Source organism: Lissotriton helveticus, chromosome 1_1 (genome assembly GCF_964261635.1).
Source record: "Lissotriton helveticus chromosome 1_1, aLisHel1.1, whole genome shotgun sequence".
In the NCBI taxonomy this organism is placed as follows: domain Eukaryota; kingdom Metazoa; phylum Chordata; class Amphibia; order Caudata; family Salamandridae; genus Lissotriton; species Lissotriton helveticus.
Window position 1 is genome coordinate 1,963,638,330 of NC_136057.1, and position 27,916 is coordinate 1,963,666,245.

Below are 27,916 nucleotides of genomic sequence, written 5' to 3' on the forward strand. Positions count from 1 at the left end.
TCGAGAAGATACCCTGTTGTCTGATTTGACGTGTTCTGCTCCGTCGGAATAAACTCCTGTTTCCTGCCTTCCAGTCTCCAGCGCCTGCCTCTTTATTTGATAAATCGTGATTTGGGTGAGAAGCGGCTAACGCCGGGCAAACCTTGAAAGGGATAATCGACCTGATCTGCCTGAACCATTTTATTCCTCATCAGACCAATCACAATGCTGCATTGCAGCATTGTAATTGGCTGCAGGGAGTGTGGGACCCCTGGTGCTTCATACTTCCTGTTTCTCCCAAGAAGCCAGAAAGAGGACGCAGGAGAGGCGGTGGTGTCCAGCCAGACAGCCTTCCGGCGGGAGGTATGGTTTTTTTAAAACCGATCCCCCCTTCTCCCCGCCCTTCCCTCTAACCCGCCCCACTGCTGCTTCCAGCTAGCAACCGTGACTGCTATTCCCCATGGTATAGAAGACTAATGAAGGACACAGGAGAAGAGTGAGTGTATCTAAGATACCATAGTAATGGGAGCTTTAAAGAAAAGAGTGTCCTCATTAGGGATTGTGTTCCAATTGTACATTTTCAGGCAAAAGGTTCCATTAACAAGATGTAGGAGGCTACTTTGATCACCGCAATATTGTTCTCTTGGTCTGTAGAAGAGCAGTTTCTAGCCTTGAAAAAATTCGCAAAAAATTGAGATGTAATGGCGATTATCAAAGCCATGTTTATAAAATCAAAGCCATTAGGAAAGGAAAGTATGGTCTTTATTATATACATTTCTACTCTCGTTGGGATTTCAGTGCTCTGAGGGGTACTCACAGCACTATACGTGGATTTTATCAAGGTACAAGAGGAGAAATATAGTCACAATAACTAGTCTCTGATATTGTTGCTGTTATTTATTTTTGGTATATATATTTGGCCTTACACCATTGTGTGTGTTCTGCAAACTTTGGACTGTGAAATGGCAAAGGGTTTGGGTCTGTATTACATATCAGAGCGAAGTCCCGGTCTCTACTGTATAACCCACCTAATTGGGTGTGGAGGGATATTGTTTCCAGGAACAAATGTGATGTGCAGAATGCAGACAAAAAAAAGTAAGTTTTCACCTGTGCAGGGGGAATGTCAGTGAAAGCAGTGAAAGGTGCCAGTAGTCTGAAAACGCTGCTCCGCTTTTCACTACCAATGGACACGGCCTAATTTTTAGGAGCTCTGTAACAGCACTCACCTGTGGGGGAATGGCTGTGGGCATCCTTGGGAACCCTCCCATACCTGAAGATTTAAACTTGCAAAGAAAAGAATCACTTGAGACAAAACCGAATTTTGAGCCAAAAATGAAGAGGATTTATACATTTATTTAGGTTCTAAAAATAAAAACACAGACGACTGAGCTGAGGTATCTCTCTAAGACACACACCCCGCCCCCAAATACACGCTCATTTGTTTCATTGAACTAAGTAAAAATGTATGTTCTCAGATATGTGTTGCATGCGTTTCGAGGTGACACTGACTACTCTATCACTGGTGGTCTAGGTTGTCAATTTAGTTGCTAAATTAAATCTGAACAAAAGCTATTACATTTTTTTTACATTCAGGGATTGTGTAAGCGGTGCCATTTCTGTAAAAATGTGTACACATGTTCCTCCTGAGAGAAGGGATCTAACTACTAGGATACAAAGTACAGCCCAGTAACTCCTTCCTTAAGTTTGTGAGAGCATGCGCCTCCAATGGTGGTAGCATGATGCGTGTACAGATTGACAGAATGTGTTAGGTAACTGGACGTGATGTCATCAGCTTCTGCCTCTATACTATAGGTGGATTGGTGTGAAGTTTAGGCCAACCACCCATTTTCAAAGGGGGCCGGTCTAAACTCGACAAATGACTGGATGAAGTGGTTGTCAATCTCACCTGTGATGTGTTATTCTGCTTTCTAAGTGGCAAAAAGGTAGCATTGGGCTTTTTATCTGAGAGAGGTAATGTGAGGGGCATTATGGACTGGAAGTTCGGGCCTGAATGAAGAAGAGGCCACACTGTTCATTGGGTAAGTCTAGAATATTTATTTTTAATGAGGACATTTGGTGTATGCAATTTAGAAAACAGGGGAATCAAGTAGAAACAATGTGGGGCATATGTACAAGGGCTGGTGATAACTACTGCTAACACTAGTTAGTGGCAGTTTTCTTACCACTGCGTACCGCTGAAAATGATTGCCTTGTTAGCAATGTTTTTACAAGATGTTGCTTCATGGCGATAGCATCAGGGATCAGCAGTGAAAACTGCCGGTAACATTAGCATGATGGCGGAAGGAATTCCGGCGTTAGCGGGTGAAAACTAATAAAAGGCCCATTGGCAGCAATAAAATGCATGTTAGTCAGCCCAACGTGAGTTTTTTTGCCTCTATTGGAAAAAATAGCCTATCAGTTGACCTCCAATAGAAAATAGGCACGACTCTCTGCATCACAGGCCAGATGATGTTGCGCTGTCCGGACGCTGTGGAGGGTGAGGCACCTGAGCTGCGCCAAACTTGTGTGTTGGGAGCACTGCAACTTCATGCCTAAGAGGGCCCTGCTGCAGCAACTGCATCAGGAGGTTCACCAGCGGACTTGTCGGCGACTGCTGTACCCAGGCTTCTGAAATCACGTGTGGCTAAAGCTCCTGCTGGCTGAGTCACAGATTTGGAGAGAATGCTGCGGATTGCGCTACTGTGTCATGTCCAGGTAAGGAGAGGGTGGGATGCGTAATGGAGGAGGCCTGGGGTCGAGTCTCCCAGGCCTAGCACCTGTAGATGACGCACCCCCAGTGGCGGCTCATCCGCTATAGTGGAAGAGCGTCCCCCACTGCTTTCAAGCAGTGCAAGAAGAGGAAAAATCAACACATGATGATAACTTCCTGATAAAATTGTGCTATGTTTCCTTTGTGGGTGGGAGGGTGTGTAGGGTTACTCCACTCATGGAGCAGGGCAGGGGCGGAATGGCATGCCCACTCAAGTTCGCAATGACTGTTTGGGCGGCCCACTCAGGCCGCCCAAAGCAGTCATGCGCACTGTCCTGTTCACAATGCAGGCTGCATTAAAGCCTGCATGGAGAACATGCCCACCCCTCCAGCCCCTGGCACAATGCCTTGTCCCAGCGCCAATGACCAATCCCAATGCCGCATTGCAACATTGTGATTGGCTTAGGGGAGGGAGCCTGGCAGCCTACTTCCTGTTCCTGGAAGCAGACTCAGGAGAGTAGGAGCAATGAAGACACAGAACACGGCCTCGAGGTAAGATTTCTCTCATTTAAATATTTACAACATCCGCTCACACACACACCCCTGTGTCCACGCCCCATAAAGTCTCTTTTTTGGCTTTTCCCACCTCCCAGCTGTCCAGTCCCCCTCGCAGACTTTCTCAATGGTGGCCGCTGTGCTGCCATGCGCAGCGGGCGTACCACTGGTGTGACAAAGGTATACATGAAGTTATGATGCATACCATTAGGCATATTGCAACAGTAGGGAAGGTGTTGGACAGCGGAGATGTAAATATTACTATTCCCACTTCAGTGAGTACAACCCTAAAACTAACCCTTGCACTCCAAAGCAAACCCTAAAAATCAACTTTGACCCCAAAAACACACCCTAAAAATCCTATTTGGCCCAAATGCACATCCCAATTTTCATAATTGACCCCAAAACACACCCCAAATTTCACCTCCGACTCCCAAAACCCATGCCCACCCGAAAATGTAAAAATATCCCATTACTGAACTCACAATGTGTTGTAATGGACTGCGATGTAAAGGCACCTGCGTTGTTGGGGTTGCGTTGTAAAGGCATTACGATGTAATGTCTGCATTGTAATGGACATATCCCATGCCAAAGGCAAGCCGTGGGCAAGCCCGTCTGCGTTCGTCTGCCCCTAGAACGCGCTCAGCACCAAGCACTCTTACTCTCGGACACTTCACCGCTATGATGCCAGCACCCTCCTCACCATCAACCCTGGACGCCACATCATCTGCCAGGAGCAACCTTTGTTCCTGACTGGACATCACCATCACTGATGGCTACTAAATCACCCACAAGTACCACCCCGAACATCCAGGAGGAGGTATTGCCATCATCTGCAGATGCACACTTTGACTGACCACGCACTCTAATGACCCAACGGTGACCATGGACCTCCTCAACTCTCAGATCCAGACCAACCCCAAGCCCATCCCCTGCAGCACCCTCATCTACAGGCCACCCGGGCTAAGGACCCCCATTCTCCGATACCATTGTACACCACATTGCACCCCAGGCTCTCCCATCCACCAAAAACATCCTACTCGATGAACTCAAGTTCCACTTGGACAGACCCAGTGATTAGAACACCACCCTCTTCTGGGGAAGCTGCCCAACATCAGACTCAAGCAGCTAGTCACTGCAGTAAGCCATATAGCAGGACACACTGTCGAGCACTTCTCCTCCACCAGCGGGAACTTCAACTACAGCCACACCACTGGTCTCTCCTGGACCGACCATCAGTGTCTACATCATATCTTCACCATGCCTACCGTACACCACTGCCATCATCGCTCCCCCTCGCAGCTGGATCAAGGCCACCAATGAACGTCTTTTCAACTCCCTCAGCACCACCACTGCACCAACCCTTACAGATGATAAGACCGCAGCATGCAACCACCACCGATGGATCTCCAACTGCGCCGACACCCTGGCTTCCCTCAAGAATGGCCCTGCATCAGTACCTTAAGACTGCCTGATGGCAGGCGTACGGGTGACACAGTGCCACAGGGAGAGGCTGGCCCCATGCATTGCTGGAGTTGCGTCAGGCTTGTGACACAACTGCAGCAATGTGTGACTTTAGCGTAGACAGAAACATCAGGATTCCAGATGTATTTGTCATTACTTGCGTCATGGAGCGCTGTCCAGTGAATACAGCGCATCCATGGTGTCGCAAGAAGGGCGTAGTGAAAAGTGTTACAACGCTGTCTTGTCGCTGCAGCACTTTTCATGACTGAGACCCTGGAATGCGCACTATCTTATTAATGGTGCGCACTCCTGCCCTGTAGTTTTGTTGCAGGGCAGAGCAGCACCATTGCTTGCAGCGCTGTCCAGCACCAAAACCTGCTGGAATGAGGCCCCACGTGTTATCTCCATTTTTAAGACAAGCTATTTTCTGGTCTTAAAAAACTGACTCTAACTGCAGTCAGAGGCAGTTTTTTTGGTCCTCCTACCTTCAAACATTCCCTTGTAAAAATCGCGAAGTGGGGTTATTGACCGTTTTTGAACGGGAACGCCTCCCTTGCATGTCATTATAGCTAACAGAAGTGGTGATCTGTTCTATGGACGATTCCGCCACAAAACTGCACAAACTGAGGTTCAGCAACAGTTTGTATATATGGCGATAAAATTATCACCGCAAAACCATCAAAAAACTTCTGCTAATGCGGCTTTAACTCCTTGTACATATGCCCCAGTGAGTTTTCCTGCTAGCTCACTATGCTATGCAAGACATAGGCACTTTGGTATTTGGTGTGATTACATTTATCTGCATCATGATAGAGTGTATCCCTACCAGTAGAAGTGCCATGGAAAGGTTCATATGCCCTCTACTGCACCACATATACCCCTATACTTTTCAAGAGGAGAAAGTTAGGAAAGTAGTATACGCTAACGCTACACTTTTCTGGACTACAGGGGCATTACCTTGAGCCACTGGACATATACTAGCCTTTAAAGGAATCTTCCATGTATGTTCATTTATAGTAATGGGTGCTCTTAATTTCTACCCTAATTACAAATATTGGGCTATATAAATGTTTCCTTCGACGACGCCTATCCCACAGCAGGCGGCCTTTTCATTTCAGGGAGATTTCCTTTCCCGAGTTGAAATATTTTCTATCCATAACGCTAGGTTTTTTGCCAGAAAATTGTATTTTATTCCGGTCGTCATGCCTAGCGGTTTGTTGCATTGTTTAATTTTTCATGGTTTCAATGAATTGCAATTTCCGCAAGAATAGAAGGTTGGCAGCTTACTTAAGTAAAGTCAGCACAATTTATCTTAATTATAAAATAATAAAACCTTTTATGCAGGGGTGTGGAATTTCCTCATTATAAATTTGGTGCAGGGTTTCAATAAACCTTTTGAATTACATTATTACGCCTGCATCATTTTACCAAAAAATAATGTCATAAAGAAAATACACCTGGTGACGGTCAGAGCTTTGGAAACAGCACGAGAGTGGGCACATGCACAAACACACACAGACACCCTTACTTAGAACATGATGATAGGAGCAACATATAATCACATCTATGATGTCATCATAACATACAGGTACATATAAAATTTGGAAAGGCGGCGGGTAGAATGCTTTAAAAAAGTCACAGTCACTGGCAGTCAGTCTGAATAGTATTTCCTTACATAATTTTTTTGCCCACTGTATTACTGCAGACAAGTAGTGATCACATGCGTATAAGTGTTGCTCCTGCCCCAACAGAAACAGTACAGCCCAAACTTCCTAGGCCATCTTCTGGTTTTAACCTCAGGCAGGTACAGACTGGACTGGATTGCAGTACCATACAACTACCAACGTCTTGTGTTGTTTTTTGTGAGTAGGTAGAGGGTGCTTAGCAACCAAATCCATATTGTGTGCACCCCTGGAGATTGAGGGCATTGACCACATCCATGTTGGGGGCGGTTTTCCTCTTGTCATGCTTGGTGTAGGTGCTAATGTCTCAAATAATCTTCTTCAGGAAGACCTAAGGAACAAAATAGGTCTCCTCAGAAATGAGTCAAAAGATGTGCTTGACTCCTCTATGGCGCGGTAAGCAGCGAATGGGAGGCTAGGTGATGCACTAGATGCTGTCCCAAGGCAACTTTCTACCCTTCTTGGTGCCCTCTTTGCTGAGACCCTTTCGTCCTTTGCCACAAATATCCGTGGCTTTTTGTTGTACCTGCTGCTCAGCCAATGTGAGTGTGGTGTGGAATGTTGGTGTGGATGATGCTGCGGAATGTTGGGAGAGTGAGGCTGGCAGTTGGAGAATGGGCTGAGCAGCAGGAGGGCTGTTCCTAGTGGGGCTCTCTGTACCTTTTATCTTGAACGTGCTATCTGAATAAAATACCATCATAAGTGTACCTGAAACTGGATCTTTGTTTCATTACAACACTTTTCTTGCTCAGAACAGAACTAAGAGGCTGCAACTTGCTGAATTTTATGAAAGCTTTGCACCCTTTTCTTTCGGTTACTCCTACTCATTTTCCTACACTCACTGTGCCAAGGTCTATAATTTCACCTCACTCATGTGGCCAAAGTATCTGGAAGGTTTTAGATAAATTAACCAGAATCATGAGTGCAGAAACTGTTATATCTTATGCACCGAACTCTCAGCCCTCTGGACCTTCCGCACTGCCCATTCTACTTAAAATGATATGATGTCGTTACTTATGGAATATGGGTGCTGAGAGTGGTGACAGTCTAACTGATGTATTCTACGCTGACAGCGTAGGGGTTCCTGATGTCTGCCCTCCGTTACCATGTAGTTCATTTGTGGTAATAAACTTACCTTCATTGGTATGAAGTCTCAGTACTTAATTACTACCGAAACGTACATCTTTTTTGTAGAGTGCTGTTTTTGCAAAAGACTAGTAGAAGTTTGAAAAACTGTAGACATCAAAAGAGTTCGTGTGGTTTGTGTTTATGAGAAATCGCCAAACTATTTGTGGCTACATGGATGGCGGTGTGATTTTGTTAAGTTTTTATTTTTGTATGTAGGCAATTTTGAGGAGGAAAAAACTGCCAAACTGATGGCTTCGTGTGGTGGCCACTGGCAGAGAAGGTAAAGGACTTTGAGAGTTAGACTGCAGCCAGATATTCTTCAGTCATAACCTCTGCTCAGTACCGACTTCGAGTGAACATAAAGCAAATGTAACTAGCTCTGGCTTCAAAAGCATCATTAGCTGTTTTTCATTTGGGTGCAGATCTCAAGTTTGGGTGTACAGTCATCAAACATCTGGGGCTAAATGCACCAGGTGCCCTGTCTTCATATTTCATCCTCTTGAATTGATCATTGGCTGAATGCAAGTTTATGATTGGGCCTTTTCCCAATTACCCTTTATGAAACCTGTAAAGAACCCTACATTTGATCCCAGCCTATTCTGAAAGCCATCTGATTGCTTTACTGGAGTTACTTGAGGGTTTGATATGTTCCTACTGACAAATGTTTAGGAAAATTCTTCCTGAGTGGTTCTGCATTGTTTGTAGACTTACGATGATTTCCCATGGGAGAATGTAGCAGATGGTTTTAAAGTAATTGAGAGCTCTGGTCAGCTCAACTCAATGGTCGATTGTGAGAAGTGGGGTGATTTTTCACAGTACGTAGAGTGACCGATTCATGATCTTTGCACTACTTTGATATAAGAAGTCAACACGAGGTTAAAGTAGAATAACATTCACAGGTTATTTATTTCCAGGGAATACTGTGTTTGTGTATTTGAGGTTTTGACAGCATTGTTCTAAAGATAGCAGGATTGTTTTATTGGCTTCGGCCATACTGATTTCATTACTGTAAATGTTGATAGTGAGTTTTCTGGGGGTGTCTGAAGAAATGACAATGTCCAGTTTGTGGTCCTCATGGATTTTTGGAATCTTTCTCTGGTTAGTTTTGTCTGAAACATGCGCTGACCTGAGGTAGGCCTTATAATAATATATATAATTTATTATATATAACAGTATATTTATATGTGTAGGGAACAAATAATGATAATATATTATAAGGTTTACAAGAAACAGAATAAGAGATGCCCGGTCAAAGAAATGTGTGCCCTGTACAGGTACCCAAAGGATAACAGGAATCATACAGCAACCATTCGAGTAACACCTGGTTGAGAAACTCCCATCAGCCCACCCTTCCGGCGGAGCATCATCATGTGGGAATAGGTAGTGGATCCCAAAAGGCCGCCTAAACCATCAGGTAATGGTGCGGCAATGGATACCAAAAGATTAACTCTACCCAAGGTATTTCTCGAGACGTGGTGCTGATGATGTGCAGTGCATAAATGTAAGTGAGATTTAAAAATAACTACTAGGACAAAAAATAGGTTTAATGAATATTGTCCAAGTGTCAAGATTAAAATAAATAACGCCTGATAGTTTGAAATTATAACTATACAGTGGCGCTGTGCAGGAAGGTCAACATGTTTCAGCCAAACGGAAAACACTGTCCGGCGTTCGTCAGGACCCTTGAGATGGATTTGCTACTGCAATATATATCAATGTGAAAAAAATATATATAATAATGTGGTGTAATAGTGATACAGTGTATTCAAAGGTTAAATACCATCCTACCAGGAACTCGGAGCCCCAATGTACACTGGTGGATTGGAATATAGTTTTGTGGGAGAATGCCTCACCTCACCCGGCAACCGCTCGGGATAATGAGGCCCCGCTCTACCCGTCGGTACCCCTCTCTGTCATCCGAGAGGAAGGGGAGGTGTGGAGATGCCAGGGTCGGTAAATATATTCCCCTAGACCCTCATTGTACATCCTCTTTTTTTATTATTATAAGGTTTATCCCACGTCAGCACCTACCCTGGCAGATTCCATTCCATGCCAGGCTACCTGTGCGCAATTTTCAGGCTGCAGACAATGGTGATCTCACGTGCGAAGCCCGCACACAACTGTGCGCATATGTTCACATGTAACCATCCCAGGGCCCCTATGTTGCAGCAGTCTTATCTTAAAAGGTGGACACTGGCAGTAACCACGCTCAGTCCAATTACTAGGAAATTGTCATGGGCGAGACTAAGGTAGGGAGACTCACTCGCAGTAAAGGTCCAAAAAGTGGGTGATCATGGCTGACTAAATGGGAACTCTTTTGCAATGGCGTGCCTTTACAAGCGTGTGTATGTGGTGGTTTATAGACGCCGTCGAAGTTCAAATTTTCCCATGAAAAGTCATATATTCCCCCATGACCGTGCACAGATGCTTTCGGAATGCATGAGTGTGCATATAAGTCTTCCTATATATAGCTTCATGTTTCCTGTGAGAGCTAAGTTCATATTGTTTTCTGAATGTAAAACCCATCCCTTGCTCACATCGAGGGCCTTAATCCTTGTTGTCATTGCGCATGGGCACTAAGCCTTACTCCACACGCAGAGCTCCAGCTGGGTTTCTTATCTCCCAAACATGCAAATATGTCTGGTTCTTTAAGAGTGGCGGTCAGAGGAATTCAACATCTGCTGCAGCTGTGTGCAAAGTAAATGATGTGAGTGACACGGTGTGCGGCTTCCACACATTGTAAATCGGAAGCTGCAAGGAGTGCTCCTAAGGCCTGTGATAGTCTTTTCTGTCGCAGAGCTGAGCGCCTGTTTTATGTGCGCAACGTGAATTCAGTTAACCCAATAGTTAGTGCTTTACTTTTAGACAGCACAGCTTGAAAACTGAAAAAAAGCATTTTTTTCTCACTGTTTCCGAGCTGTAAAACCAGAAAATAAATCTCCAATTCTGAGAATATTCAGTTTATACAAGACAGGAGCATAAATCAAGCGTTCGACTCTTTGCTGCACTAGAAAGGAAACCTCCTGATGGTCTACAGCTATGAGAGACGCACACCTGCTGTTAAAAATATCTCATTGCAAAGTCGTTCACAAAAAATGCAGGAGCCCTTTTACTACGCTATCTTCAGATTTAAATTAGAGACAGGTGAACTATTATGTAGCATGGACAACATCTTGCAGAAATCCTAGTTACTGAGGTTCGTGGAATTTCTGTCCTTCCGTTATTTTTTAATGTGGGAGACCACTTCCAATCGAAACAGTCCGGCAGAACTTGTAGAACTTGATGTGTGCGGAGCCCCATAAATCTTACACTAGCAGATTTCACCTCATGACTAGAGGTGTGCGAAAATCTCGCAATTATGCACAATTTTAACAAAATTATGCTCAATTAAGAAACTATGGGGCATATTACCAACGATTAGCGATATTTATCGCTAACGAGGCTTAGCACAATTTTTGTATCGCTAAGCATCGCCGGAAATTATCACAGAGACAACTTGCTATTAGCAAGGTTTATCTCACAAGTGATAAAAATCCTCGCGCTAACTGCTAAATGAGAGATTATCGCTGGAAAACCAACGATAATCTCTTGAAGTTTGGCGTTAAATTGATAATAGGGGCTCACAAACTTAGCCATGATATCCACCTTCCATAGGATATCATGGCTAAGTCAGGAAAATACCAGGTGTAAAAAAAGCAGCGCTAACTTTTTTAATCAGTAACAGGGTTAGAGAAATCCTTGATAATAGGAGAAATGTCGCTTAACAACATTTCTCCTATTATTTTTCTCTGGAACGCCCCCTTTGCATCTCATTAGAGATGCAAGGGGAATCGTAGAGAAAAAGGGTGCTAACATGCGAATTTGCGTGTTAGCACCCTGTTGCTGATAGGGAGATAATTTATCTCCGCCTTCTTGAATTTTAAAGCCAAAAAAGCGGAGATAAATCCCTTGATAATATGCCCCTTTCCAACATGCAAATCCGTCACTTTGCGCTATATTTTAAACCAAAATGCACTCTTGTGTCATTATTTGCTGAGAGGACACATTTAACAAAAGCACCGCAGCGCGAACAACTACTGCTCGATCTGTTGTTCACGTGCATCATGGCAAAAGGTGTGCTTCACAGTACATTTTTACCGCAAAAAAATGTGTAAACATGTGCAAAGGTGCAGTGCCATTTTTTGGGAAACGTGCATAACAAACAGCACAAAATGACGCAAATTGCGCTGGTGTAAATTACATTTCGTCCAAGACTAACTATGACTTTTGTGTATGATTGTTTTAGTAGATTAGCTCAAAAGGGTATTTTCATGTAATACATGTGATTTTCATAAAAATTATATGTATGCTTGAGAACACATTGTAATTTCGTTGACCCATAAAATACTGGAATCACAGCATTCTTTCCTTGAAAGCTGTACACAGGCCTGTCGATATTACAAACACTTTCCCCGTGTGACGATTTAACAAATTCCTTCAGAGTTTTGTCAGGGAGGAGTTTTGGAGCAAGCAGAGTGTATGGGATTAACTTTGAAAGTTGGGGATATCTAGAGCCGAGTGGTTAACTGAAGTGTCAATGGCCATTGGTGCTGTGTGGTAAAAAGCAAGGCAGTGCTGTGCAATGCTCTGTGGAGGAATAAGACACGGCAGAAGTGCTGCCTGAGCAGCTGCATGGGTGGACATAGAGTCTGAGTCCAGATGATTTTGAGGGGGGCCTCATCAGCAGACACAATCTCCACCCTGACACTGCTAAACCTCTGTTAAGTCACTGAACATATTTCCTGTGACTTGTCCAGTCTCCGAGCTCCTCCACTGGGACACCTGCAGGCCAGGCATGGGTTAATGCCACTGTATAACCCAAAATCGATTCAGTCAGTGCTCAACTTTTACATATGAGGCGGGAACAATGCTCTGTGAAAAGTTGTCTCACATTAGCTTGCCCAATGCAGACGCAAAATTTACTCAATGCCCATGAAATATGTCTTCTCTGTATGGCACATGGAAGCGTTATATGAATTGACAGCTCTGCATACAATGGCTTCTGATGAGAGAACAAACATAGTTTAAGGCATTGCATTGACCAGAAGATCTTGCAATCCTACAGATGACAACCCATAAGCTACAGTCCTTGTTTAGGGTTTGGTTGAGGAGGAGGGATGCTGTCAATGGCAGTCCTCACAAACCCAGGGTTCACACTCTCTCTTTAGAGTTGGGGAAACTGCTGGGTTGTCATTGGCGTGACCTCTGCTGGCTTCATTGAGGGTAACCCATGATCCAGCAGACTCTATCAGTGGACCACTGGGTCAAAGTGACTGTCAACCCACCCTAATGAGGGTGAGACTAGTAGAGTTTTGATACTGTCAATCATTTTCCCTGCCCATGTCTACCATATGAGGCATGGCAGAGATGAGCAGAGAAAATGTTAAATTGGTCTCAAATGTAACGGAAAAGTTTCATGCGCATCTGGGACATTCACATTATTTTTCATCAGAGAAAATAAACTCTGGCTCTGTTTTTTTACCTTGAACAAAAAAAGTTTACAGAGCCAAGTGCCCATTGAGATGAAATTTTCAGACTCTATGGTAGTCTACGCATTGTGGAAGAAGTGACAATTGAAATGAAGGCTACCGGGTTTGCAGCAGCCCCGGGAAGGGTGGGACTGGGAGAGAAAATAAGCCAAGATACCGAATTAAAAGTGGCCTTGATTAGAGAATCAAAGAGCTAAAGAAGCTGCCCACATTTCCAATTCGGGGCAGTTTTGAACAAGTAAATGCTTGCTGTAGTAGATGTTTTGTAATTTATAAGAAATTGCATGGGGTTTGTGCTTTCTGCAGGCAATGTTTTTGGTACTATCATGGAAATCAACAGTAAAAACTCTCCCACCAATCCATGAAACTGGCCCACAAACAAACAAACAATGGCCCACGCTGATCTTGCAGGATCAGCCCTTATGACACTGCAGATAGCCCTATCTGCCAGTCTGACCCAGGCTCCAGGAGCCACACTGTGGTGTGGTGCGCCCATCCCTTAATGCATTAAATGTGCTCGAACACAGTGGTCCTCAAACTGTGGGGCAAGCCACCCGGGGTCTCAGTAGCGTGGCAGAGAAGGCTGGCATACCATTGCAGAAAGCACAAGCTGAGGGCATTGTTAGAAGACCCTGCTCCAAGCTGACCAAAGGAGACAGAGGACAGTTCTCTTGCTTTCTATATTTTCAGTTCTATCGCTGCCTTCAGTTGTGTTCAAATAGGTGTCACAGGGAGTCCAGCTGTGTCACCCGCACCTGGCTGCAGAGTCAAAAGAATCAGTCAGACAAGAAGCAGAAGCACACTCTATGTCACTTCACAAGCTGGCAAAGAGATAAACAAAATATGTAAATGTGCGTCCTGCGCCACAAGGACAAGGAGAGGGAGCAGTTATTGTCGTAACTTGACTTCGTTAGAGGCAAGGACAGAGCTCGAATTTTAGATAATATTAATTTTATCATGTACGCAAATGAATATTGATATGTAATTTAAGAATGAAATTTTTCAAAGCGCACTGAAAAAGCTGCATTATTTTCTCACTTCATAGTATTACCATCAAACCAAAGGACACCCATAATATCTGGTTCGTTACAATTGCAGTTTGATTAATACTGGGAAGGGCGCAAATGTATGCAAAACAGGTCAAGTGCATATCATTGCAGCAGAGCTAAACCAGCTTAATTATTCTCCAGGGTCAGATATTGTTAGCTACCTACTGTACAAGGACATGTGCAACAGCTGAATTAACCAACTGAGCAATCATATTACGATTTGTACCTGAAATCTGCAAAACAGTGCTGTACAGAATGCACTTTAATATTACTGCTAAACTGAAATGCTCTTATCACAAGCTGCATGTCAGTGCTGTTGTGTGTGTGCACATATGTGTATGTACTATGTGCGCACCCAACACATGCATGCATATTTGTAATTTTGAACATGCAATCTGTTACCAAAGTGTTGCAGTTTAGTTCCAGTATTAGTAGGTCTTTTGCACAGTGCTGCAAAGGGGCCAATTACTGAAAAGGGCTTAAAGACACTGATTTGCCTTAAGCCAGAGTGACAGTGGTACATTAGGAGCTGCAGATTAGGAAATTACCTTGAAGCACACTGAATACTGGTGTCTGGGGACTCTATTGATTGAGTAGATGAGGGCAGACTGACATGGGGTTGCATGGGCTGTGAGGGACAAGAGAGTGGCTCTGGAATCAAGGGAAGTTCAATACAAGTTTATTTAGACCATTGGTCCCCAAACGTTTTAAAACCACATCAGTAAAACATTCTAAAATCACAATTCATTATTTGGCCTCATAAAACGTCATAAAATACATTCAGCGTACCCTTTGACATTTCATAGTACATAGGCCACACAGAACTATAAATAAGCAAATCAATTAAAAAATGCTATTGAGGGATTCTTTAACTTTTTTGATATACTTCCCTATGGCACACGCTATGTCTAAATTACTCATTTCTGTTAAGAGGTTTACTGCTTGGGTGCAATTATTAATATATATTTTTTTAATTGAACATAAAAACACTTTATGTATATCTAAAAATTTCCGACAGTCCAGTACGAGATGTAGGATATCGCATGTTGTTCCCAAAGTACAGGTGCATTTTCCCATACTAGGAATCATACATCTTTTTACCCTGTCATTCACATAGCATGGGTGTACCTGAATCCTTACCCTTAGCAGTTCTCTTCTCAACCAGCAGCTAGGCAGCCTATCAATATAGGGATAGTGTTGTTTATTTTACCATGCTGGCGCCATGAATCATATACATTTTTTCCTCAAAAGGTAATCTTGGTCCTGAGCTCGGGAAATTTCTTACCCCAGGACCCTCAGTTCCCTTTTGACAATCTTAATTTGGAGAGTTGTGGGGTAAAGTGTAATTTTCATAATGTGGAACGGCTCTTGTCCCTTTTGCCCACATTAGGTCACTCTTTGCAATCCCATTTCCGCACCATTGTGAAATTTTATGATCTTCCCCTATGCCCAGGCGCTGCTAGAAACGTAATATGGCCATACACACTGTTATACCCCATGAGGTTGTTTCCAATTCTAGCCTCACTGCCTGAATCATTGACGATTTGGGCAAAGAAAATACGCTTTTCAGGGTGTTTCCATCCTCTGAGTCCCATCCGTTTTTACCATTCAGATAAAGCACTTCTGCACCATACAAAAATTTGGGTGGTATCATTGCTGAGTACGCTTTTAGTACTGGTCTGTTGGACCTGTCGCCATATGCACAGTTGAATCTTTTTAGTCCCCCGACCGATGCCAAAGCCCTCAGTTTTAGTGCGTTGGGATGAGTATGCTACTGCAAACTTCTCTCGAACCACATCCCTAGGTACCTATATTCAGCAACCTTTTCCAGCTTTTTGGTGCCCAGGACCCATGTGAACCCAATTCTCCTTTGACCGAAGCATAGGATCTTTGTCTTATCCATATTGACAACAAGTTTTTTACAATGACAATATTCATTGAATCTGTTTAGTTTTCTTTGTAGGCCAATCTCCATTTGATCCATAATTGCTAGATCGTCCGGGTAAAGTAGACAAGAAATATCTTTACCGTCTTGTTTCGGGCTTGCCCCACTCACATTGCCCAGGATTGACGAAAAGTCTGCGATGAATAGGGAAAATAGCAGGGGGGCCAAACGCACCCATGCCTCAACCCATTGCCACTCTGGATTTTCTGAGACTAGCTCCTATCTACATTTAAGATTATCTGGGTCCAATTATTGGTATGAAGTGCTTGAATCAGCCCTAGCAAATCCCTTGGTATGTTATATCCAGTCAAAGTCTCCCACAGCTGCTCCCGGTCCACCAGATCAAATGCTGTGCGGAAGTCCACGAAGGAGCAGATCAAACGTCCCCTCTGCGCAATCTACTTCCGCGCAATGGACCAGAGCGTAAAGCAGTGGTCGACCACTGAGTGTCCCTCTTTGAACCCCTCGTGTTCTGGGGCACAATCCGATTTACTTCTGCCCAGTCCTTTGGTATTCCTAAAATTACTTTAGTGAAGACTTTTTCTCCTATATCAAGGAGATTTATTAATCTATAATTCTTGGAGGCATTTAAAACTCCTTTTTTATGGATTGGCCTTATAATAGCTCCTCTCCAGTTTTCTGGCACATTGCCTGTTTTAAGGATCCCCTGTAACATTTTTGCAAAAAACTCTGCCCACCACTCAGTCCTAGTTTTGGCTCTGGGATCTAATAGGCATGTGTTCTGGAATTAGAGAGAATAGGGTTATGTTATGAATCAAGAGAGGAATTGAGGGCTAGCAGAGGTACTTTGGAAATATCTGACTGTCAGCAGGGAGGGCTGGAAGGCAAGCTGAGGTGATCTTTGTGACCGTGTGATTTCTTTAAACATAGGTGGCGGCCTCTCGGAGGCTTTGGAGACTAACAAGGTGGGGCTAAAGGTCGGATAGGGCTTGCTGACAGTGGAGGTTTGTTCAATTAGAGGAGGTGTGTTGCAGCGGCCAGAGTAGCTGACTCTAGAGTCTTGTGTATCGATCCCCGGTGGCAGCTCAGCTCAGCATCATGTGATTGTGGGCAATAGCTCACTTAATCTCCCCGACGACCCCCAGCACCTGGATACACTTTAGGGTGATAAATCGCGGTTTACAAATTAGGAAGGGCTTCTGAGAGTTAGTTAGGGGTTAACTGAGGCCTTATAAGGGTCTCTTTGGTCATCTGTTGTCAGTAGAGAGTGAACAATGATGATCTGAGAACAGGGTGTCAGGGGCAATGAGAAGATGGAAACAGAGTAGATGGATCTGTGGAATGAGCCCTGGTAGAGTGGGCTTGAACACTGTCTGAGGATCAACTAAGGGTGCTGAGAGACACTGGGAAATGTAACAACCCGCTGAGAGGTTGTGATGAGAGTTGAAGGGTAGGCTGGGATGTCTCAGGACTAGCAGGGGGCCTTTTTGGGTTGATGACTGTTAGGATTTGTTTGGATGAAGTATAGCTTGTGAACTCTTAGTGTTAGCTGAGTATTTATGGGGGCTGGTTGATGGTTTGTGAAGACTGGCCGGGGTGCTGTTGCTACCAGCTAAGGCTTAGAGAGCCATGACACAATTTGTGATGACAAGTTGGGTACCTTTTTTACAGCCAGTAGAAGGGTTTAATTAACAAGTCCCTGCCACCCAAAGGAGACCAGTATCCCCTTGTTTGTCAAACTTCTTCTTGTGTTCCACCTGTTTGCTCTGTGAGGTTACCTGGCATTGCTACTGCCTTTCCACTGCCTGTTTTGTTTCTGAGCGGATCATGCACAGCTACTTCTCTGTATCTGCTCTGTGTTGTGTGCTGTGTTTTGTGGAAAGGGTGCACTTATGCTAACATTCTTACCTGTTATGTGGGTATTAGGGAGGTTTCCACTGCTCCTGGCTGTGTCTTTTCAGTATGTGTAATGTAAGTTTCCACTGCTGCTGTTGCCTGTGGTGTATGCACTGTTGGGCACTCATTACATTTAATGTTTAGTGGACAGGGTGGAGGTGTGTACCACTGAATATCATATTTATTCTGCTTCTTTGACTTTAGCCCAAGCCCACTAAATATTTCAACAGAGTAAGCCATTTGCTTCGCCCAGACACTATTTTTTTACTCAATGGGAAATCACCATAAAACATTGAAGTACATTCTTAGAATCATTGAGATGTTACATTTAATTGAAACAGAAATAGTGAAACCGATACAGATTATTGAATTATTAACTAGGATTTTGAGTTGCTACTGTACGTGAGGGTGCACACTCTTTCATACTAAGAGCTTGAAACGATATTTGATAGCATTTTATGTCAAGCATGAAAGGATAGTATGTAATACGCTGACAACTGAGGGCCTCATTTATGAAGGCCTGCGACACTTTTACGCTGTTGTGCGTCAAATTTGTGCTGCTGCAGCGTAAATAATGCGCCACATTGCGCCATATTTACAAAGTGACGCATCTAAGGAGATGCGTCACTTTGTAAAAGCATGCGCTACATTATACCTGCGTCAGGTATCATGTATGGAGGGTGGGCGTTACCCCACGATAAAGGGTCATAGAAGTGGTGCAGTGAAATCTATAAGATCTCACTGGAACTCTTCTAGGACGCTACTGCTGCAATATCTTACGCCTGCCTCACAGCAGCCATAAGACTGGTGCAGGTCCTTTCACACGGCGCTTGCCCCATGTGAAGGGTCACATTGCTGGAGTTGTGTCTGTTTTCAGACACACCCCAGAAATGCGGCACTTTTGCGCCTACAGATAAGTCAGAAATACTGACGTATCTGTAATTCCTTGCGACATGAAGCGGTGTAGATTAAATAGAGTGCATCCATGGTGTCACAATGAGGACACAGTGAAAACTGTTGCATCGCTGTTTTCATGCAGTGATGAAACAGTTACATAAATGAGGCCCTGAGTATTTATCACCAGCGGGAACCACATGCCCTCTTTTTTATCCCACAGAGAATTGTGTCCTGTTAGAGAAATGGGGAAGGTAGCATGAGAGATCTGTGTGACAAATCATGGAGACTGGCAAATGTTTGGAACCAATGAAAATCAGGAACTGTTCAAGAGAGGGAATAATATGAAACAATCAGCGGCAAAGCCATTTGCTCTTGCCTTTTCAACCTATGCTTTGACAATGCTTGTGACTGATGTGACAAATCAGGACGACCAGCTAAATTTTGGATCCTATTAAAAAAACACACTGATTGGGAACTTGTGAAGAGAAGGCACAATATAAAACAAATATTTGCAAAGCCAGTGGGTCTTGCCATTTTGACTACTGCTTATTGGCTTTGGCAATGCTTTTTGCAGATGCCGTTTAGAAGCAACTAAAAGAAATGTTTTTTTCATTGCTGTGCAGACACAGCAAATAAAAAAGAGTCAAATTCTGTGTACACACATGCCTGTGTCAAGTCACTATGGTGGCCCAATATGAAGCCAGGCAGGTGTGCACATATTGCCCTGTGGGGCCACCATTTTGATTATTATTGCATTTACCTTTCAAATATAGTAGATGACCCCTGGAGAGGTATCTTTTAAAAAAAAAAATACAAATACACCAAAGCTTTTTCTGAAAACAAAACTTCCTGTCAGTGAACGGTAGCTACTGGGCCGTCTAAAGAAATTTTAAAAATTATTCTTAAAGGACTGTGATTGGAGAGTTGGGAGAACAATGGCTGGGTGGGTGGGAGGGCACCTGTGGCGAAGCCAATAAAAAAGGGCAGAGCAACTGCAATGGGGTAGGGGAGCACCAGAGAAGCTGGAGGTGAGGAATAACTGAAAAAAATTGGGAAAAAGGGCAGGGTTCAGGAAGCAATGGACAAGTTACGTGTAAGAAGAGGAGGTAGAAACAGGCTGAGTATGGTGGGTGAATAATTCAGTGGGGAAACAGCACAAGAGTTAAAGAGCAGAAAAACACGTGCACTCTCATGGACTCCTAAAAGAGAAAAGTAGTTCTCTGAATATCAGCAGGGGAAGAATACAAGTCATCAACTCAAAATGATGGTAAAGAAGGTATCCTCCATTGGAGGAACAAACAGATGAGGAGGAAGGAAATCCATCAAATAAAAAGAAAGCAAATGAGAATGACTAGAAAGCCAGCTAATAGTTGGCAAAGGGCCAGGCCGAAGCCTGTGTATGTTTTGATATGGTCCACAATAGGTTTTTCGACAATAAGCAGATAAACGCCGTCTGTATGCAACACTTAAAATTAGGAAGACAAAAAAAGAGACGGAGTTCACCAGAAAGCAAGAAAAATAGCTGCTCAACAATAGGAGTGTGCAGCCACAACATTTTTTTCTAACAACCATCTTAAAATTCTAAATAAAACTCTGCACCTTCATGAAGTTCCAAAATTGCTTTCGTTCTTGGCATTTGAAGAAATCAAAACTTTTTCTCAACACTGTATGTCACAAAATGTGACCACACGGTAAATAATTCTGCGCATACTCTCCTCTGTACATAGAAAATGTCTCCAAATGTACACGTCTAGATACATTCTATTTACATATTCCATAATTTAGGGTTTGTTTAGAGTGAAAATGATCGTGCAAAGTGCAAAAAAAATTGCAGATGTGAAAGTGAACCTAAACTGGAAGTTCACAAACCTTAAAAAGCGTGAAAAGCAGCACGCCCCAAAATATTGCTGGTGTAAAAGAGAAAAAAACTTGGAGCACCATCTACTGAAAAGCAGGATTTGAGGCATGGAAAGCACTGGGACCAGGAGCTGATTTTAAAAGTATGGAAGTCAGAGATGGGGGATGAGGCAGTGAGTATGAGAAAGCAGGAACATTGGCAATTTCTCAGCAGACGGAAAGGTATCAGAAATGCGATCCTCAGAACTTGATGAGGAAAAGATGAAAACCATCAATAAGGAATGACTGAAACTGACACCCAAAAAAAGGCTGAAATTGGACAGCAAGGTGTCCATAACATAGCATGAGGCATATTATCAAGACACAGCCAGCCGCGGTCGGCAGTAGGAGTTCCTGCAGGGCGATGATGTGGGGAGGGGGAGGGGCAGGGTGGGGGGTAGTAATGTATGGATTACGGAGTTTAACAGGTAAGTAAATATATAAATAAATAACACGAATTTCGTTGTGCGCACTGCATCGCATTTGGTGATGCAGTGCGCGCAACGAAATTCGTTTTATTTATTTTTATGTTTATTTACCTGTTAAGGTCCGTAATCCATACATTACTAACCCCCACCCTACCCCTCCCCACGTCAGCGCCCTGCAGGAACTCCTACTGCCGACCGCGGCTGGACACCGCGATAATTATCGATGAACGCGCTTAGGTGCTCTATCACCGGCTATCGCTGGATTATATCGCTATGATAGCGCTGTATTAACAACGCTTAGCGCATTGGAGATATAAAATCCAGCGATAGCGAGGAAATGGGCCAACATCGCTGAAAAACCAGTGAAAATCAATGCAAAAAAGAGAAAAGCTTGCTGATACGACCATGTGGCCTTCACCCTATAATCCTCCTACCATGTTAAGTATGCCTTAGTCAGGAATTTAGCAGGCGTTTGATTCCTGTGGTAATGGCGAGTTAGCGTGATTATTTTTATCGCTACGACGGTCTGGGCATCGTTGTAAATATCGCGAAGCTGCGTTAGTGATATTTTCCCGTGAAGTTTTGTGAGGCACGCCTTCTTTGCATCTCATTAACGATGCAATGCGAGGAGTGAGTAAAACGGGTGCTAAAACATGGAAACATGCGCTAGCGTGTGCTTGATAATAATGCGATAAAATTATCGCCGCTTTTCGCCCGGAAACGGACGCTAAAGCGGCGATGATTTTATTGCCCCCTCTTGATAATATGCCCCACATGTGTTTTTAAAAAGTGCGCGATGGCGCAAGTCCGGGGTCTCTTGGTGCTGAAATAACAGATGTTAATTGTTACCCAACTCAATGTGACTCAGTTTATTGACCTCGAAAGGATAAAAGGCTGGGCTAACCCCCTGGGATTCAAACCTGTAGGCATGTGTGTCAAACACAGATCCCCTGAGTGGATGCATAGTCCACTAACGCACCAACCCGGCGAGGATGTATGACGTTACAACGCATACTTTTACCACGACTACCATTACCACGCAATTTTTACAACGCAGGATCCATTACAACGCAGTACCATTACAACGCATGTATTTACAACGCTGGTACCTTTACAACGCATACAATTACATCGTAAGTATTGGTAAGTTTAAAATATTTTTTTAATGTCAATTAATTAAAATTAATATAATTTAATATAATTTAATTTAATTAATTTTTTTTAATTTAATTAATTAAATTTAATTTAATGTAATTACTTTATTTTAATGTAATTTAAATTTAATTGTATTTAATTTTTACCCTGTACCCCTTTACCCAAAACCCCAAAACTGACCCTAAACCCTAAAAATACCCCTTTACCCAAAAACCCAAAACTGACCATAAACCCTAAAAATACCCCTTTACCCAAAAACCCAAAACTGACCCTGAACCCTAAAAATACCCCTTTACCCAAAAACCCAAAATTGACCCTGAACCCTAAAAATACCCCTTTACCCAAAAACTAAAAACTGACCCTGAACCCTAAAAATACCCCTTTACCCAAAAACTAAAAACTGAGGGGAGAGGTGTGGCGCCGCGGCCAGGGCGACTGACTCTGGAATCTGGGGATCACGGTTCGATCCCCGCTCCGGCGGCAGGTTAGCCCAGCACCATGTGACTCTGGGCAATAGCTCGCTTAATCTTCCCGACGGCCCCCAGCGCCTAGAGACCCTTACGGGTGATTGTGCGCTTTACAAATGTGGACTTTACTTTACTTAACCCTGAACCCTAAAAATACCCCTTTACCCAAAAACTAAAAACTGACCCTGAACCCTAAAAATACCCCTTTACCCAAAAACCCAAAACTGACCCTAAACCCTAAAAATACCCATTTACCCAAAAACCCAAAACTGACCCTGAACCCTAAAAATACCCTTTTACCCAAAAACCCAAAACTGACCCTAAACCCTAAAAATACCCCTTTACCCAAAAACCCAAAACTGACCCTGAACCCTAAAAATACCCCTTTACCCAAAAACCCAAAACTGACCCTGAACCCTAAAAATACCCCTTTACCCAAAAACCCAAAACTGACCCTAAACCCTAAAAATACCCCTTTACCCAAAAACCCAAAACTGACCCTAAACCCTAAAAATACCCCTTTACCCAAAAACCCCAAACTGACCCTAAACCCTAAAAATACCCATTTACCCAAAAACCCAAACTTATAATATTTTTAATAAAATTATATACTTAGCAATACTTACGTTGTAATGGTATGCGTTGTAAAGGTACCTGCGTTGTAAATACATGCGTTGTAATGGTATTTCGTTGTAATGGATCTGCGTTGTAAAAAATGCGTGGTAATGGTAGGTCGTTGTAAAAGTTGCGTGGTAATGGTTGTATACCACCCGGCGTTGTCCAGCACCTGCAGAGTAAAGAGTGGAGGACACAGAGTGGGGAGTCGTGAGCTGGTAGGTGGACACATCTGGAACACATCTGGAGAACCTCTATAGGTCGAGCAGAGAGATTGAGAATAGAGAGAAGCCTCAGCGGGAACTGCCGAGAAAAGGAACCGATAGAACATCTGTGAGACCGAAATGTGCGGAGGAGAATGACAACAGCAGCGGGCGTGGGAACCGACACGCGCCGAAGACAGACTATCGACACCTCTGGGAGCGTGAAACTCTCAGAGGAGGGACAGACTACAGATATCACGGAGCCCTCGATCTGCTGAAAGGTGGGTTCAAATATAGAAGTAGAGAACCCAGGGACTGATGATAAAACGGTGAGATTTTAAAAAAACAGGGAAATCTGTAGCTGCAGTAAGCGGGGCAGACACGAAAAGCAGGGACCTCAAGAAAAGATTAAGAGAGGCACAGAGGGATACGGCTACCAAAAGCTGCAAAGTCCAACATCTACTCGTGTGCAAACAAACAACGTCAAAGAACGAAGGAGAATACGGACTGCTGGCGGCATCAGATTACGCTGAGACCGCGTACCACCACCGACAAGTGGCTAATAGAGAGGATGTGGCGTTACGGCTAGACCTGCTGTGCTGACTTCGGAAGCTGGGAATCAGGTCGGAGTCCCGGTATCTGCCCAGCACCGTGTGATTCTGGGCTAAATCGATTAATCTCTCCATGCCTGAAGAAAAAAAAATCGACTTTGTGCAATGTAACCAGTGCTCAGGTAAAGCACTCCAAAGCCCTCAGGCAGAGTTCGCGCTGCATAAAACTGCACAATGAACAGTGGCTAATACATGAACTGCTCAGGAATGGATCATAATAATGGAGCATATTTCTTGGCGCTAACGCACCAGGTTGTGGAAAAGTGGGGGGCGGGGGTCACTGAAAAGAGCAGCAAGCTGCTCAGTGGAGGAGATGCAGAAAATAACTTGGTCAAAGAAAGACCAAAGTATGCTTATAGGACAAAACGGAATACAAACTCTTGAGGACACTCTGCTGAACTCAGGCACATTTTGCAAGAGGTACAATGAGCAGGGCGTATCGAGAAAAGGGATAATGGGCCGAACAATGACAGAGATCTAGAAAGTTCAGTTGTACCAGATGGCAGCGCCGCTGTCACCGGCAAGGACCAGTTCTGTGAGTGGTTGAAGGGTTTCATCACTCCGTCCATCATCTTTTTGCGTTTCCAATAGCAGGGCGCGTACAACCTGGCCCGAGAGCATACACTTAAGGCAGGTGACTGAGGAATTCCAGCGACAGGTGTGAATACGGCAATATGTGCCAGGTGACACATATGGTTTCATTGTCACTTGAAATGTATGCATGGCCACTGGAAAATCGCACTAGTAGAACGTAAATATTTTCGGCGCAAATATGAATTTGCCACATTCACCACATATCCTATTGACTGCTGTGTGATAGGTAGATTGTAGCACAAAAAAGTGTAGCCCAAACTGACCAGAAGTTGTGTTGTGGACATGCTGTCAACAGTGTGAGTTTTGTGAAAGTTGTGTTCACCGTCAGCTCTTCACTGTTGTAATTGGCCATTTAGACAGGTGACAATGTTGCCCAGAAAGTGAAAACACCTCTGAACGATGGAATGGGACGTATTTGTTTATAGCAGGAAAAAACACTTAAATACTCAAATGTAATTCAAGCATGAAGGGCCGAATTATTCATTTGCTGTCTTTTTAATTGGTTCTTTTACCACAAATTAATCTGCACATCACAGACACTGTTCTCAAAGCTGGAGTTATAATAACAAGTCACTCAGACCTGAAAACAATAACCGATAAGTTTAATTTCTTTTTAATGCTCCAAATGTTTAACCCTAAAACACATCCTAGTGGGAGACGTAGATAAAAATACATACTATACTGTATTGCTCTATTTTCCAATGACTAGAGGTGCCACATATTAATTTTTCTTTCCCTCTGCTCAATTTCGTATATCTTGCCACATAATATACTTCCACTGCCGCATAACTCTAGTGGCCCTGACCGGAGGCTTTTTAGCAGACAGGTGCAATCACACAAGAGTGTTACCAGTTCTTGGACTAGGATCCAATAATGTGCGTTTGCCTTTCATGCCCATTCACCTCAAATTTTGACCACTTCAAACAAAATAAAATGCAATAAGAATGCATCATATTGTGTGTCCAGTCATGATCTGGAAGAAGGTTCTGCTCTGCAGTCCGATAAAGCCACAGGCGTCGGGTGCGGGTTGGTACCAGTGGAGACAGGCGTGAAGCTGCCTCATCAGTTGCTATTTCAATTTAGGTTAGGCATTTGTGTGATATTCTAGTTATTGTGTTTATTTGGCTTGTTCGTCTAATGAAAATAATCATGTTTGTGACTGTAATGCACTGTAAGCCAATAATAAATGTACATTTGCCAGGATTCAAGCTCTGTGAAATGTGCATAATGGGGGCGCGTGTGAACTTGGATGCCCCCAGTACATCATTCACAGAAAAACACATAAACAACATAAAATGCACTGGTAAAGCGCACACTCATTCCGAAAGGTTAGTTGGCGCTGTATAACCGATATGCATTGTTACAATTCTCAAACAAATTAATTATCATCATTTTATCGAGCTAGTGAAGATGGAAGGCTGGTACGGCAACATGCGATTAGGGCACCTAACACTTTTACACTCGTGCACTGAAAAAACATTGCATCCTTCTATGTTGAATGTACCCAAGTGCACACACGTGTAACACTCCAGACACATATGAAGCACATCCGGGGTGTCTTCGGATGGATTCGAGTGCAGGCGCTAGGAATCCCAAACGTTACAGTGGAATGGGGCATGCGTCCTCACCTTTCCAGGCATGTGTGCGGCAGCGCAGCTAGTCCTTTGCACATCTTTGCTCGCGGAGGAGGCTGCTGCTCGGGTGTGAAGTGTTCGGTTCTTGTCTCTTATGCACGGCCAGTCGCGGAGTGCTCGCCTCTCTAGTTTTTGAGTCTCTGGATGCGCTCGCGCTTCTCAGAAGTATATAGAGGCTTCTTCCTGGAGGCCTGCCAAGCTCCCGGCCAATCACATCGTCCGAAAGCGAGCAGGCTGGGGAGAAGGGACAGCCTGCAGCCCTCCAACACTAGCGTGCCTCTTTGTGAACTCGACTCACCGGTAAACATCCCTTCAGGAGTCTTCGTTGCTCAGCTTTTTTTGTTTTTAAACAATGCCGTGTGGTAATCCAGCCTTAAAATGATTGAACTTTTATCTGAAACACATACACCCTCTGTTAATTTTCAAATTGTGTACATCGTGTTAGCTTTCAACATGCACAAATCTAACCCAGTCTTAAAAAATGTACATATCCTGCCTTTTATCAGAAAAAAACGGTGCAATGAGGATCCACTTAAAGTTATAAAAAAGGTTAGCATGTTAGTGCATTGTAATATGTATGAAGGTAAGATGTTCTTTTACTTTAAGGAATGTTAGTGTTAAGTAATTCCATACATGTTCTAGAGTTAGAATGAGAGTTTGTATATGCTGTTAGGGATAGTTATGTGCAGGCCCGGCCCGTGCAGGGCGTTACACCGGGACGTCAGGCGGGGGAGGTTCAGGGTGGGGGGTTGTAAAATGCGGGATATGGACCATTACAGGTAAGTACCGAAAAAAATAAATAAAACAAATTTCGTTACCTGCGCTGCATCGCCAAATGTGATGCAGCGCGGGCAACAATTATTATATATTTTTTTGGGGTACTTAATTGTAATGGTCCATATCCCGCATTTTACAACCCCCCACCCTGACCCTCTCCCGCCTGACGTCACCGCCCCGGTATAACGCCCTGCACGGGCCGTGCCTGGTTACGTGTATCTTTGAAAGAAGAAGACTTCAAGAGTGAAGTACTGGTCGTGGGTCCTTCCTTGAATAAATACTTTATTTGTATACAGAAGTCTCTACTTGGATTACTTGGTAGTAAACCCTTACTACATTTATTGGCGACGGATTTCTTAACTGGACCCACCGACAGAACTTCGAGATTGCAAGTATTACATTTTTGTTATCTGGAGGCAGAATATTTGAAATTTAAATTAATGGATTGCACCTCGTATCAGCGTTTAATATTTATATGGCACACCGTATGTTTTGCCTAGCTACTTTCTTACTGGCTTATGGTGATCATTTTGGTTGTGCTTATTCGCTGAAAAGTGTACCAAAGTTGAGGCACTGCGCTTTAATGGTTGTCCGCATCTTGACTTTGCATCGGCTGTCATTTTCGGGCAGCGGGGAAATTAATTCAGCTATCATTTTTGAGCAGCGGGGAATTTAATTTGACTGTCATTATCGGGCGGCAACGTTAATTCAGCCCTGCATCTTTTGACAAGCAACGTTGGAC

The 27,916-nt window shown here is 43.7% G+C and overlaps 1 protein-coding gene across 1 annotated transcript in view; it reads right to left on the bottom strand.

Moving 5' to 3' along the window:
• The window catches only part of LOC144755305 (regulator of G-protein signaling 5-like), a 281,940-nt gene extending 255,256 nt beyond the window's left edge, over positions 1–26,684 (bottom strand). Inside the window, exon 1 of the mRNA XM_078644104.1 lies at positions 26,392–26,684. Within this exon, the coding sequence (XP_078500230.1) occupies positions 26,392–26,435 (44 nt within the window). The 5' untranslated portion in view covers positions 26,436–26,684. The remainder of the gene's footprint in view (positions 1–26,391) is intronic.
• Between the last annotated feature and the right edge of the window lie 1,232 nt (positions 26,685–27,916).